Source organism: Pristiophorus japonicus, chromosome 18 (assembly GCF_044704955.1).
Source record: "Pristiophorus japonicus isolate sPriJap1 chromosome 18, sPriJap1.hap1, whole genome shotgun sequence".
Lineage (NCBI taxonomy): Eukaryota > Metazoa > Chordata > Chondrichthyes > Pristiophoridae > Pristiophorus > Pristiophorus japonicus.
This window is the reverse complement of record NC_091994.1, coordinates 6,408,189-6,424,358: the sequence shown is the minus strand read 5'-3', so window position 1 is coordinate 6,424,358 and position 16,170 is coordinate 6,408,189. Positions and strand designations below refer to the sequence as shown.

At 49.7% G+C, this 16,170-nt stretch overlaps 1 protein-coding gene across 1 annotated transcript in view; it reads left to right on the top strand.

Annotated features, from left to right (window-relative positions):
* The first annotated feature begins 273 nt into the window (after window positions 1-273).
* Window positions 274-16,170, top strand: part of LOC139229124 (CREB-regulated transcription coactivator 1-like) — an 84,592-nt gene continuing 68,695 nt past the window's right edge. The window contains exon 1 of the mRNA XM_070860785.1: window positions 274-411. Within this exon, the coding sequence (XP_070716886.1) occupies window positions 286-411 (126 nt within the window). The 5' untranslated portion in view covers window positions 274-285. The remainder of the gene's footprint in view (window positions 412-16,170) is intronic.

The window sequence follows — 16,170 nt, the reverse complement described above, 5'->3', positions numbered from 1 at the left end:
GGTTTGGGGTTTATTGAAGGTTTGGAGGGTTATTGAGGGTTGAGATTTTGGGTTTTTTGGGGGGGGGGTTTATTGAGGTTTTGGGATTTCTTGATGGGTTGAGGTTTTGGGTTTTTTGGGGGGGGGGTTTATTGTGGTTTTGGGGTTTCTTGATGGGTTGAGTTTTTGGGGGGTTTGAGGTTTATTGAGGGTTTGGGGAGTGAAGCCTCTCCAGCTGGTCTCTCCGTGCGTGCTGACGCTGCGTGCGTGCGTGCTGACGTGGGGTGAAGGAGGCGATTCAGGAAAATGGCGGCTTCGAACAACCCGCGGAAATTCAGCGAGAAGATCGCGCTCCACACCCAGAAACAGGCGGAGGAGACGGCGGCCTTCGAGGAGGTGATGAAGGACCTGAGCATCACCCGGGCGGCCAGGGTGAGTCGGTGGCCGGGAGCGGGGCCTAGGCCGCGGGATGAGCGGAGCGGCGGAGACCCGGCGCAGTGTCCGTGGGCGATGCTCGGCAGGCGGCGGTGGACCGGCGGTTTGTGCCCGTCTGAAGGGGCTGACCCGCCGCGGGCAATTCCAGGAAAGCCCGTCGCCGGCCCCGGCCTATTCAACTGTAGAGGGCATCACAGTCGAGGCACCCCCTGACCCCACACTGGACCCCCCCGACCCCACACTGAACCCCCCCCTCCCCCGACCCCACACTGAACCCCCCCTCCCCCGACCCCACACTGAACCCCCCTCCCGACCCCACACTGAACTCCCCCCCCCCCCTCCCGATCCCACACTGAACCCCCTCTGGCCCCACACTGAACCCCCCTGACCCCACACTGAACCCACACTGATCCCCCCCTGACCCCACACTGATCCCCCCCCTGACCCCACACTGATCCCCCCCCTGACCCCACACTGAACCCCCCTGACCCCACATTGAACCCCCTCTGACCCCACACTGAAACCCCCCCTGACCCCACACTGAACCCCCCCGACCCCACACTGAACTCCGACCCCACACTGAGCCCCCCTGACCCCACACTGAACCCGACCCCACACTGAACCCGCCCCCCGACCCCACACTGAACCCGCCTCCCCCGACCCCACACTGAACCCCCCCCGTGACCCCACACTGAACCCCCTCTGACCCCACACTGAACCCCCCCTGTCCCCACACTGAACCCCCTGACCCCACACTGAACCCCCCCCCTTGGCCCCACACTGAACCCCCCCCCCCCGGCCCCACACTGAACCGCCTCACACTGGCCCCACACTGAACCCCCCTGGCCCCACACTGAACCGCCTCACACTGGCCCCACACTGAACCCCCCTGGCCCCACACTGAACCGCTTCACACTGAACCCCCCTTGGCCTCACACTGAACCCCCCCCCCCCCCCCAACCTCACACTGAACTCACACTGAACCCCCCCCGACCTCACACTGAACCCCCCCCCGACCTCACACTGAACCCCCCCCGACCTCACACTGAACCCCCCCGACCTCACGCTGAACCCCCCCGACCTCGCGTTGAACCCCCCCCCCCCCCGACCTCACGCTGAACCCCCCATACCTCCCGCTGAACCCCGACCTCACGCTGAACCCCCCCCCCCGACCTCACGCTGAACCCCCCCCCCCGACCTCACGCTGAACCCCCCCCCCCCCCCGACCTCACGCTGAACCCCCCCCCCCACCTCACGCTGAACCCCCCCCCCGACCTCACGCTGAACCCCCCCCCCCCGACCTCACGCTGAACCCCCCCCCCCGACCTCACGCTGAACCCCCCCGACCTCACGCCTCTTGTCCAAGCACCACTCCCATCGCTCCACCATTGTTGGCCGTGCCTTCAGCTGCCAGGGCCCTAAACCTCTCCGCCTCTCCTTTTTAAGACGCTGCTTGAAACCTCCCTGTTTGACCAAGCTCTTGTCACCTGCCCTAATATCTCCTTATGCGGCTAGTGTCAAACCTTTGTCTGTTTTGCACTCCTGTGAAGCACCTTGGGACGCTGTACCACGTTAAAGGTGCTATATAAATACAAGTTGTTCCCCACCCCATTGATGCATTTGGATTTGTTGCTGTGGTAATTATGGATTGTTTTCAGTAACAAGCTGCTTGGTCACCAGGTGGAGGAATGTAGTGAGATGTTTAAACAGATACCCGGATCTAGTTATTGAACCGGTCGGTTGTTGTGAATGAAAGAGCTTGTGCTGTTTTCCTGCAAACCGGCCAGCCATTCTGTTTGTGTCGGGGATTAGTCGGACTTTTGGCTTGCGTTTTGGGGAATTCAGCATTTATCAACAGAACGTTCCTCGTGTGAATGGCCATTTGTATTTCAGCAACAAACTAAACTTGTTCAAACAACAAAATTGATGTTTTTGTGTGTGCAGTGCCTCTGGCGTGATCACCCAGCACATGTGCTTGACTTGAATGATAAGCAGCGATGGGATGTGGAGTGGGCAGACAGTGTGGGTTTGATCCATATCCGATCAAAGGACAAACTCCATTGGCAGGAGGGTCGGTCACCTGACGATGCAGATTTAAGATCATTGGCAAAAGAACAGTCGGAGGCAACTCAGTCCCTCGAGCCTGTTCCGCCATTCAATTAGATCGTGGCTGTTATGTAACTTAACTCCATTTACCTGCCTTGTTTCCATAACTGTTAATACATTTACCCAACAAAAATCTGTCAATTTCAGTTGCAATTGACCCTCGCCAACCCCAGCCTCAACAGCATTTTGAGGGAGAGAATTCCAGATTTACACTGCCTGTTGTGTGAAGCAATGTTTCCTGACATCATTTGACCAAGGTTGTTCAGGAGTGTTCATGTTATGCCCCCTTGCCTTAATCTTCTATAGCAGGTACAGGAGGAGGCCATTCAGCCCCTCGAGCCTGTTCCTTTATTCAGTGAGATAGAATCTTACAATGATACAGCACCGAAGGAGCCCATTTGGCCTGGTAAATGTTTCCCTTCAAGAATTTATCCAAATCCCTTTTGAAAGTTACTATTGAATCTGCTCCCACCGCCCTTTCAGGCAGCGCGTTCCCGATCACAACAACTCGCTGCGTAAAGAAAATCTTTCCTCGTCTGGTCACCCACCCTCCTGCCACTGGAAACAGTGTCTCCTTATTTACTCTCTCCAGACCCCTCATGATTTTGAACACCGCGATCAAATCTCCTTTTAACCTTCTCTGTTCTGAGGAGAACAACCCCAGCTTCTCCAGTCCCTCCATGGAACTGAAATCCCTCATCTCTGGGCCCATTCTCGTCAATCTCCTCTGCACCCCTCTCTAAGGCCTTTTTTAAAAATTCATTCATAAGAACATAAGAAATAGGAGCAGGAGTGGGCCATACGGCCCCTTGAGCCTGCTCCGCCATTCAATAAGATCATGGCTGATCTGATCATAGACTCAGCTCCACTTCCCCGCCCGCTCCCCATAACCCCTTATCCCCATATCATTTAAGAAACTGTCTATATCTGTCTTAAATTTATTCAATGCCCCAGCTTCCACAGCTCTCTGAGGCAGCGAATTCATGGGATGTGGGTATCACTGGTAAGGCCAGCGTTTATTGCCCATCCCTAATTGTCCTCTAGAAGATGGTGGTGAGCCGCCGCCTTGAACCGCTGCAGTCCGTGTGGTGAAGCTGCTCCCTCAGTGCTGTTAGAGAGGGAGTTCCAGGATTGTGACCCAGCGACGACGAAGGGACGGCGATATATTTCCAAGTCAGGATGGTGTGTGACTGGGAGGGGAACGTGGAGGTGGTGGTGTTCCCATGCACCTGCTGCCCTTGTCCTTCTAGGGGGTAGAGGTCGCGGGTTTGGGAGGTGCTGCCGAAGAAATCTTTGCAAGTTGCTGCAGTGCATCTTGTAGATGGTACACACTGCAGCCACGGTACATTGGTGATGGAGAAAGTGAGTGTTTAAGGTGGTGGATGGGGTGCCAATCAAGCGGGCTGCTTTTTCCTGGATGGTCCAGGCAAGTGGAGAGTATTCCATCACACTCCTGACTTGTGCCTTGGTGATGATGGAAAGGCTTTGGGGAGTCAGGAGGTGAGACACTCGCCGCACAATACCCAGCCTCTGACCTGCTCTTGTAGCCACAGTATTTATGTGGCTGGCCCAGTTAAATTTCTAGTCCATGGCGACCCACAGGATGTTGATGGTGGGGGATTTGGCGATGGTAATGCCGTTGAATGTCAAGGGGCGGTGGTTCGACTCTCGCTTGACATCCTTCCTAAAGTGCGCTGCCCAGAATTGGACACAATACTCCAGCTGAGGCCTAACCAGTGGTTTATAAAGAGTCAGCATAACCTCCTTGCTTTTGTATCTATGCCTCTATTTATAAAGCCAAGGATCCCGAATGCTTTTTTAACAACCGTCTCAATTTTTCCTGCCACCTTCAGAGATTTGTGTGAGTACACCCCCAGGTCTCTCTGTCCCTGCACCCCCTTTATATTGTACCCGTCAGTTTATATTGTCTCTCCTCATTCTTCCTACCAAAATGTATCAGTTCTCACTTCTCTGCATTAAATTCCATCTGCCACGTGTCGGCCCATTTTATCGGCCTGTCTATGCCCTCCTCTAGTCTGTTACTATCCTCCTCATTGTTTACTACCTTTCTGAGTTTTGTGTCATCTGCAAACTTTGAAATTATACCCAGTATACCCAAATCCAGATCATTAATGTATATCAAACAGAGCAGTGGGCCGCCCCGACCTGTGTGAGAACACCACCGCAGGTCGGGGCTACAAATAGAGCTGGAGCGCCGGGCCTGGAACATTGTGGCGGAGGTGTGGCGAATGAGGATACGGGGCCCAGAAGAGCCAAGGGCTCGGGCAACACGGACCAGCCCGCACTGCGATATGTGTGCGCACTAGGTCCATGCAGCAGAGCAGGTCTCCAGCCGTCCTGGTTAATCCTTGCCACTGGATAAAGGCCTAGCTCTGTCAAGCCCGTGTGGTGGCTGATGTGCAACGGTCACCATGCGTTAAAAAAATCCACACACTGGCATCTTCCACCCCTTCAATTGGAGTTCAGGACTGGAACATCGGGTCCTTCATTGAAACATCTGTGAACTCATGTGGAAGCAATTCATCCTCCTTCGAGGGATCGCCTATGATGATGATAGTCCCAACATCGATCCTGGGGACATCACTGTAGGTTTCCCTCCAGTCTGAAAAACAACCGTTCACCACTACTGTCTGCTTTCTATCCCTTGGCCAAATTTGTATTCAACAAACAACAACTGCCACTGTCCCTTTAATCCCATGGGCTTTCATTTTGCTAACATGTCTGTTATGTGGTACTTTGTCAAATGGCTTTTGGAAGTCCATGTACACACCATCAACCGCACTACCCTCATCAACCCTCTCCGTTACTTCAAAGTTAGTCAAACACGATTTGTCTTTAACAAATCCATTGCTGATGTTCATTTATTGACTCATACCTTTTCAAATGCCAGTTAATTTTGTCCCGGTATATTATCACTAAACGCTTCCCCACCACTGACATCAGAATGACTGGCCTGTAGTTGCTGGCTTTATCCTTCTCTCCTTTTTGAACAGAACATTTGCAATCCTCCCGTTCTCCGGCACCACCCCCATATCCGATATTTAGATTGTGGCCAGAGCCTCCGCAATTTCCACCCTTACTTCCTTCAGTAACCTGGGATGCATTCCAAATAGACGGAGTGACTTTTCTACTTTGAGGTCTGCCAACCTATATCTATTTTTATCCTATCTAATATCGCTACTGACTCTTCCTTTACTGTGACATTGGCAGCATCCTCTTCTCTAGTGAAGGCAGATGCAAATTACTTGTTTAGCAGCTTAGTCATGCCCTCTGCCTCCACAAGAAGATCTTTTTTTTGTCCATAATCAGCCCCACCCTTCCTTTGATTACCCTTTTACTATTTATGTACTCATGGCACCAATGCTCGTCTCGATCTTCTTTGCTGCAATGTTCCATCTCACCCTCAGTAAGCTCCCCGCTGGAGTGGAGCTAATCTTCAGAACAAACGGGAAACTGTTCAACCTCCGTCACCTCCAGACCAGATCCAAGGTCGTCCCATCCTCTGTCATTGAATTACAGTACGCAGGCAACGCCTGCGTCTGTGCACACTTGGAGGCTGAACTCCAAGCCGTCGTCAACACCTTCAACGAGGCATACGAGAGCATGGGCCTTACATCAACATCGAACGAGGATGACTTGCTTCCACAAGAGTTCACAGATGTTTCAATGAAGGACCCGATGTTCCAGTCCTGAACTCCAATTGAGGGGGTGGAAGATGCCTGTGTGTGGATTTTTTTTAACGTGTGGTGACCGTTGCACATCAGCCACCACACGGGCTCAACAGAGCTAGGCCTTTATCCAGTGGCAAGGGTTAACCAGGACGACTGGAGACCTGCTCTGCAATACTGACCTAGTGCGCACACAGTGTGGGCTGGTTCCCCTATCCCCCATTTACTGATGTCCCTCCCCAATCCCCTCCATTTACTGATGTCCCTCCCCAATCCCCTCCATTTACTGATGTCCCTCCCCAATCCCCCCCATTTACTGATGTCCCTCCCCAATCCCCTATTTACTGGTGCCCCTCCGTCATAGGAACACAGCAACAGGAGGCCATTCAGCTCCTCGAGCCTGTTCCGCCATTCACTAAACATCCATAAGACAGAGGTGCTCTACCAACCTGATCCCACCACACAGCACTGCTCCCCCGATTATCAAAATCCATGACGAGGCCTTGAACCACGTGGACCATTTTCCATACCTCGGGAGCCTACTGTCAACAAGGGCTGACATTGATGACGAAGTCCAACACTGCCTTCAGTGCGCCAGTGCAGCCTTCGGTCGCCTGAGGAAGAGAGTGTTTGAAGACCAGGACCTCAAACCTGGCACCAAGCTCATGGTCTACAGGGCAGTAGTGATACCTGCCCTCATATATGGTTCAGAGACGTGGACTATATACAGCAGGCACCTCAAAGCACTGGAGAAGTACCACCAACGCTGCCTCCGCAAGATCCTGCAAATTTATTGGCAGGATCGGCACACCAACATCAGTGTTCTCGGCCAGGCCAACATCCCCAGCATCGAAACACTGACCACGCTCGATCAGCTCTGTTGGGCAGGCCACGTCGTCCGCATGCCTGATACGAGACTCCCAAAACAAGCGCTCTACTCGGAGCTCTGACATGGCAAGTGAGCCCCAGGTGGGCAGAGGAAACGCTTCAAGGACACTCTCAAAGCCTCCTTGAAAAAGTGCAGCATCCCCACCGACATCTGGGAATCCCTGACCCAAGACCGCTCAAAGTGGAGGAAAACACCTCGAGTCTAATCGCTGAGAACAAGCTGAAGCCAAGCATAAACAGCGGAAGGAGTGCACGGTAAGCCAAGCACCAGACCCACCCGTTCCTTCAACCACCGTCTGCCCCACCGGTGACAGAGACTGTAGGTCCCGCATAGGACTCATTAGTCACATGGGAACTCGTTTTTAGCATGGAAGCAAGTAATCCTCGACCCCGAGAGGCTGCCTAAGAAGAGAAGAAGAAAGAAGACTTAGAAAAGAATTTTTGGTTCCCTTTTATGATAGCCACTAACCCATTCTCATGCACTCTCTCTGCCTCTCTTATTTCCTTTTTTAGATCTGCTCTATACTTTATATATTCAGCTTGGTTCTGTACAGTATTATGAACCTTATATTTATCATAAGTCTCCTTTTTCTGTCTTATTTTAACCTCTAGCTTTATCTTTATTTCAAAACTCTCATTCTTATTTCCATGGCCCTCGCCCCTCCCTATCTCTGTCATCCCCTCCAGCCCCACAACCCCCTGAGATGTCTGCGCCCCTCTAATTCTGCCCACTTGAGCATCTCTGATTATAATCACTCAACTATCGGTAGCCGTGCCTTCTGTTGCCGAGGCCCTCAGCTCTGGAACTTCCTGCTTAAACCTCTCTACCTCTCTACTTCTCTACTTCTCTACCTCTCTTTCCTCCTTCAAGACGTTCCTTAAAAGCTATCTCTTTGACCAAGCCCTGCGCTAATTTCTAGTTATGCGGCTCGATGTCAAATTTCTTATAATACTCCTGTAAAGTGCCTCGGGATGTTTCATACGTTAAAGGCGCTATATAAATACAAGTTGTTGTTGTTTAGTCATCCAGGGAGCTCTAGCTTTGGATGTCATTCCTTTCCCCCTCGTGGGAACGTGTCTACTCTGCACCCGAACCATCTCCTTTTTGAAGACCTCCCGTTGTTCACTTGCACATAAGAACATAAGAAATAGGAGCAGGAGTCGGCCATTCGGCCCTTCGAGCCCGCTCCGCCATTCAATAAGATCATGGTTGTTGCTGTTTGGCCTACTAAATTTTGATTCCAATTTATTTGAGCCAGATCCTTTTTCAACTCACTGAAGTTAGCACTGTTGCAGTTAAGTATTTTTATGCTTATCCTTTTCCATAACTGCACTAAACCTGGAGATATTTTGATGATTGTTTCCCAAATGCTGTCTAACTGAAACATGCCCCACTTCATTCCCCAGAACTGGATTCAGCACTGTCTCCTCTCTTGTTCACATTTCCAGAATTCCTGCCCGTCTTTGCCCTTTGCACTGTTGCTATCCCAGTCTATATTAGGATAATTAATGTCTCCCATTACCACTACTCTGTAGTTTCTGTAATTTGCCTGAAAATTTGCTCCTCTATCTCCTTCCCACTATTTGGTGGCCTATAGTATATACCCAGTAGCGTAATAGTTTATATATTCCTTAATTCTAACCGAATAGATTCTGTCCTTGCTACCTCAACTACATCGCGAGTTTCCAGTGCTGTGGTAGTTTCTTTGATCAATGCTGCCACCCCCCTCCCTTTTTCCTTCCTTATCTTTACTGAATACCTTGAAGCCAGGAATATTGTGTTCTCAATCCTCCCCTCCTTTGAGCCAAGTCTCTGTTATTGCCACTATGTCATAGTCCCATGTGGTGGCTTGTGCCTGCAGCTCACCAACCTTATTTACATCCATCTTAGACTGGTTTGCAGTTGACTCCTGTCTCATGCCTCCTGTTTCTGAACTATTCTTTACTTTAGTGCTATTTGCCTCCCTCAACCCTCTGTGTACTTTGTTTCTCCTCTCTAATGTTTCATCCTGGTGCTCATCCCCTGCCAAATTAGTTTAAACTTAAACAGAACTTAAAGAAGGGTAACTTTGAAGGTATGAGGCGGGAATTGGTTAGGATAGATTGGCGAATGATACTTAAGGGGTTGACTATGGATGGGCAATGGCAGACATTTAGAGACCGCATGGATGAACTACAACAATTGTACATTCCTGTCTGGCGTAAACTAAAAGAGGGAAGGTGGCTCAACCGTGGCTATCGGGGGAAATCAGGGATAGTATTAAAGCCAAGGAAGTGGCATACAAATTGGCCAGAAATAGCAGCGAACCTGGGGACTGGGAGAAATTTAGAACTCAGCAGAGGAGGACAAAGGGTTTGATTAGGGCAAGGAAAATGGAGTACGAGAAGAAGCTTGCAGGGAACATTAAGGCGGATTGCAAAAGTTTCTATAGGTATGTAAAGAGAAAAAGGTTAGTAAAGACAAACGTAGGTCCCCTGCAGTCAGAATCAGGGGAAGTCATAACGGGGAACAAAGAAATGGCAGACCAATTGAACAAGTACTTTGGTTCGGTATTCACTAAGGAGGACACAAACAACCTTCCGGATATAAAAGGGGTCAGAGGGTCTAGTAAGGAGGAGGAACTGAGGGAAATCTTTATTAGTTGGGAAATTGTGTTGGGGAAATTGATGGGATTGAAGGCCGATAAATCCCCAGGGCCTGATGGACTGCATCCCAGAGTACTTAAGGAGGTGGCCTTGGAAATAGCGGATGCATTGACAGTCATTTTCCAACATTCCATTGACTCTGGATCAGTTCCTATGGAGTGGAGGGTAGCCAATATAACCCCACTTTTTAAAAAAGGAGGGAGAGAGAAAACAGAATTATAGACCGGTCAGCCTGACCTCAGTAGTGGGTAAAATGATGGAATCAATTATTAAGGATGTCATAGCAGCGCATTTGGAAAATGGTGACATGATAGGTCCAAGTCAGCATGGATTTGTGAAAGGGAAATCATGCTTGACAAATCTTCTGGAATTTTTTGAGGATGTTTCCAGTAAAGTGGACAAAGGAGAACCAGTAGATGTGGTATATTTGGACTTTCAGAAGGCTTTTGACAAGGTCCCACACAAGAGATTAATGTGCAAAGTTAAAGCACATGGGATTGGGGGTAGTGTGCTGACGTGGATTGAGAACTGGTTGTCAGACAGGAAGCAAAGAGTAGGAGTAAATGGGTACTTTTCAGAATGGCAGGCAGTGACTAGTGGGGTACCGCAAGGTTCTGTGCTGGGGCCCCAGCTGTTTACATTGTACATTAATGATTTAGACGAGGGGATTAAATGTAGTATCTCCAAATTTGCGGATGACACTAAGTTGGGTGGCAGTGTGAGCTACGAGGAGGATGCTATGAGGCTGCAGAGTGACTTGGATAGGTTAGGTGAGTGGGCAAATGCATGGCAGATGAAGTATAATGTGGATAAATGTGAGATTATCCACTTTGGTGGTAAAAACAGAGAGACAGACTATTATCTGAATGGTGACAGATTAGGAAAAGGGGAGATGCAACGAGACCTGGGTGTCATGGTACATCAGTCATTGAAGGTTGGCATGCAGGTACAGCAGGCGGTTAGAAACATAGAAATTTACAGCGCAGAAGGAGGCCATTTCGGCCCATCGTGCTCGCACCGGCCGACAAAGAGCCGCACGGCCCATGGTCAGCAGCCCTAAAGGTTACATATAAACATATAAACAATGACGGAAAGGCAAAGAGCACCAAGCCCAACCAGTACACCTCACACAACTGCGACACACCTTATACTGAAAACATCTAAACTCCACCCCAACCAGAGTCATGTGATCTCCTGGGAGAGGAAAAAACCAGATTAAAAACCCAGGCCAATTTAGGGAGAAAAACTCTGGAAAAATTCCAATCCGACCTATCCGGGTGATCGACACAAGTCTTGGAGATCACACCCTGGCCATATTCTATTCCCTGTAGTACTTACCATTATATCTGCACCATCCAACAAAAGGTCATCCAATTTAATCACAATTACCAGCTCTTGGTCTGTAACCCTGCAGATTACTGCACTTTAAGTGCCCATCCAACCATCTCTTAAAAGTGGTGAGGGTTTCTGCATCCACCACTCTTCCAGGCAGCAATTTCCAGATCCCCACAACCCTCTGCGTAAAGAAGCCCCCCCTCAAATCACCTCTAAACCTTCCTCCCACCACCTTAAAACTATGCCCCTCATAATAGACCACTCCACCACTGGAAACACACCCTCACTATTCATTATGTGCAGGCCCCTCAATATTTTGTACACCTCGATGAGGTCTCCTCTCAATCTCCTCTGTTCCAATGAGAACAAACCCAGCCTATTCAATCTGTCCTCATAACTAAGATTTTCCATTCCAGGCAGCATCCTAGTAAATCTCCTCTGCACCCTCTCGAGTGCAATCACATCCTTCCTATAATACAGCGACCAGAACTGCACGCAGTACTCCAGCTGTGGCCGAACCAAAGTATAAACAATTTAAGCATAACCTCCCTGCTCTTATATTATATTAAGAAAGTAAATGGCATGTTGGCCTTCATAGCGAGGGGATTTGAGTACAGGGGCAGGGAGGTGTTGCTACAGTTGTACAGGGCCTTGGTGAGGCCACACCTGGAGTATTGTGTACAGTTTTGGTCTCCTAACTTGAGGAAGGACATTCTTGCTATTGAGGGAGTGCAGCGAAGATTCACCAGACTGATTCCCGGGATGGTGGGACTGACTGGATCAACTGGGCTTGTATTCACTGGAGTTCAGAAGAATGAGAGGGGACCTCATAGAAACGTTTAAAATTCTGACGGGGTTAGACAGGTTAGATGCAGGAAGAATGTTCCCAATGTTGGGGAAGTCCAGAACCAGGGGTCACAGTCTGAGGATAAGGGGTAAGCTATTTAGGACCGAGATGCGGAGAAACTTCGTCACCTGGAGAGTGGTGAACCTGTGGAATTCTCTACCACAGAAAGTAGTTGAGGCCAATTCACTAAATATATTCAAAAGGGAGTTAGATGAAGTCCTTACTACTCGGGGGATCAAGGGGTATGGCGAGAAAGCAGGAAGGGGGTACTGAAGTTGCATGTTCAGCCATGAACTCATTGAATGGCGGTGCAGGCTAGAAGGGCTGAATGGCCTACTCCTGCACCTATTTTCTATGTTTCTATGTTTCTAAACCCTCCCGAACAGCACTAGTTAACCTTCCCACGAGGTTATTGGGCCCAGCTTTCATGAGGGTAAATGCAGAGAGGATGTTTTCCCTCGTGGGGGAATCTAGAACTAGGGAGCATAGTTTCAGAATAAGGGGTCGCCCATTTAAAATGGGGATAAGGAGGAATTCCGTCTCTTGGAGGGTCATGAATCTTTGGAATTCTCTGCCCCAGAGAGCTGTGGAGGCTGGGTCATTGAATATATTTAAGGTAGAGATATCATTATCATAGGCAATCCCTCGAAATCGAGACTTGCTTCCACTCTAAAAGTGCGTTCTCAGGTGACTGTACAGTCCAATACGGGAATTACAGCCTCTGTCACAGGTGGGGCAAACAATAGTTGAAGGAAAGGGTGGGTGGGACTGGTTTGCCGCACGCTCCTTCCGCTGCCTGCGCTTGATTTCTGCATGCTCTCGGCGACGAGACTCGAGGTGCTCAGCTCCCTCCCGGATGCTCTTCCTCCACTTAGGGTGGTCTTTGGCCAGGGTCTCCCAGGTGTCGTTGAGGATGTTGCATTTTACCAGGGAGGCTTTGAGGTTGTCCTTGTAATGTTTCCTCTGCCCACCTGGGGCTCGCTTGCCGTGTAGGAGTTCCGAGTAGAGCGCTTGCTTTGGGAGTCTCATGTCAGACATGCGGACAATGTGGCCCGCCCAATGGAGCTGGTTGATTGTGGTTCGTGCTTCGATGCTGGGGATGTTGGCCTGATCGAGAACACTGACGTTGATGTATCTGCCCTCCCAGGGGATTTGCAGGATCTTGTGGAGACATCGTTGGTGGTATTTCTCCAGCGATTTGAGGTGTCTATTGTATATGGTCCACGTCTCTGAGCCATATAGGAGGGCGGGTATCACTGCAGCCCTGTAGACCATAAGCTTGGTGCCAGATTTGAGGGCCTGATCTTCAAAAACTCTCTTCCTCAGGCGGCCGAAGGCTGCACTGGCGCACTGGAGGCGGTGTTGAACCTCGTCGCCAAGGTCTGCCCTTGCTGATGATAAGCTCCCAAGGTATGGAACGTGATCCACGTTTTCCAGGACCGCGCCATGGATCTTGATGACTGGGGGGGGGCAGTGCTGTGTGGCGGGGTCAGGTTGGTGGAGGACCTTTATCTTACGGATGTTTAGTGTAAGGCCCATGCTTTCGTACACCTCAGTGAAGATGTTGACTCTGACTTGGAGTTCAGTCTGAATCTTTGGAATTCTTCGCCCCATAGAGCTGTGGAGGCTGGGTCATTGAATATATCTAAGGTGGAGATAGACAGATTTTTGAATGATAAGGGAGTCGAGGGTTATGGGGAGCGGGCAGGGAAGTGGAGTTGAGGCCAAGATCAGATCAGCCATGATCTTATTGAATGGCGGAGCAGGCCCGAGGGGCCAAATGGCTGACTCCTGCTCATATTTCTTATGTTCCTATGAAACTTCCTGGAGTTCCCACATGGCACAGGAATTGCAGGCAACGAATCTCAGCTTTCACATCATTTTGTTCAAAAAAAATCCCATTCTACCTAATTATTACTCTGATTATTTATATATTTACTGTTGCCCCTTGATTTAAATTACTAAGCACCTCCTTCCCACTCTCTCCGAATTCCCACTCTCTCCGAATTCCCATTTTCACCAAATTCCTGTTGCCACTCTGATTAGTAGATTGTCCAAGCTCTGCACAGAGCTCAGATCCTGGCTGATCTGCATCATAACTCCATCCTTGACCTTGGCTCCATATCCCAACAGACCCTGGGCTACCAAAAATCTATTGATCCCATATTTAGAATTATTAATCTATTGCTTTTTTAATGGGAGAGTTTTTCACACTTTTTTGTGTAAAGAAATGTTTCCTAACTTCTGAATATTCCAGGGAATCCTAGTTTATGTAATCTCTCCTTATAATCGAACCCTTGGAGCCCTGGCAACATTCTGGTAAATCTGCGCTGTGCTCCTTCCAAGACCAATATATTCCTTCCTAAGGTGCCGTGCCCAGACCTGTACTCAGTGCTCCAGGTGTGGTCTATCCAGGGCTTTGTGTAGCTGTAACAAAACTTCCTTCCCTTTATATTCCAGTCCTCTGGTTGTCCCTTATCCGGGACTCCCTTATCCGGCACGACCCCTCGTCCGGCACCGCTCCAACATGAACAAATTGAAGTCCTTCCTCGCTGCCAACTCCCGCAATCGCTGGCCTGACCTCGATCCACAGCCACCCCCCCGCCCCCCACGATCTCTCTGCCTCACTCCCAGCCACAAGCCAGCCTGCCCCGATATCCCCTTGCTCAGTATCTGTACCATCCAATTTAACGTGACCACCCCTCGTCCGGAAAAATCCCTTATCTGGCACAGGCCAGGTCCCGAGGGTTCTGGATAAGAAAGGTTCAACCTGTTTTAACCTTTTTGATTATTTTTTTGAACCTTGATTATGACATTTCAATACAAAAGTAAAATACTGCGGATGCTGAAAATCTAAAATAAAGCAGAAAATGCTGGAAATACTCAGCAGGTCAGGCAGCGTCTGTGGAGAGAGAGAAACGGAGTTAATGTTTCACGTCTGTGACGCTTTGTCTGGACTGGAAAAAGTTATAGCTAAAACTGATTTTAAGCAAGTGCAGGGACAGGGAAAGGGGGAGGGGAGGGAAAAACAAAAGGGAAGGTCCTATCCCGACTCATTTTGCTCCCCATGTCCAGTCTCTTTCCACCTACATCCGCGACTCTTCTGATGTCCTCCGCTACTTTAACAGTTTCCAGTTTCCTGGCCCCAACCGTCTCCTTTTCACGAGGGACATCCACTACTGCTCCTATTTTCTATGTTTGTATGGGAAAAGCGGGAATATGGTGTTGAGATAGAGGATCAGCCATGATCATATTGAATGGTGGTGCAGACTCGAAGGGCCGAAAGGCCTACTACTGCTCCTATTGTCTATCTCCCTACATCTCCATCCCCCACCAGGATGGTCTGAGGGTGCTCCGCCCCTTCCTTGAACAGAGGCCCAACCAGTCCCCGTACACCACCACTCTCCTCCGCCTAGCTGAACTTGTTCTCACATTGAGCAACTTCTCCTTTCACTCCACTCACTTCCTCCAAATGAAAGGTGTTGCTATGGGAACCTGCATGGGTCCTAGCTATGCCTGCCTTTTCGTGGCATATGTGGAACACCATTTATTCCAGACCTACTCAGGTTCCCTACCTCACTTTTTTCCCGGTACATTGATGACTGTATCGGTGCCGTTTCCCACTCCCGCCCAGAACGGGAAAATTTCATTTACTTCACTTCCAATTTTCACTCTTCCCTCACCTTCACATGGTCCATCTCCGACTCTTCCCTTCCCTTCCTCAACTTCTCTGTTTCAATTTCTGGGATAGGTTATTGACAAACATTCACTAAAAGCCCATTAATTCCCACAGCTACCTGGACTACACTTCCTCCCACCCTGTTTCCTGTAAGGACTCCATTCTACTCTCCCAGTTTCTCCGTCATATCTGTTCTGACAACACCACTTTCCGTATTAATTTTTTTGATATGTCTTCCTTTTTCCTCAACCAAGGATTCCCCTCCTCCGTGGTGGACACGGCCCTCGACCGTGTCCGTTCCAGTTCCCGCACTTCTGCCCTCACCCAGAACCACGATGGGGTTCCCCTTTCACTCCACCAGCTTCCACATTCATAGAAACATAGAAAATAGGTGCAGGAGCAGGCCATTCGGCCCTTTGAGCTTGTACCACCATTCAATATGATCATGGCTGATCATGCAACTTCAGTACCCCATTCCTGCTTTCTCTCCATACCCCTTGATCCCTTTAACCGTAAGAGCCACATCTAACTCCCTTTTGAATATATCTAACGAACTGGCCTCAACA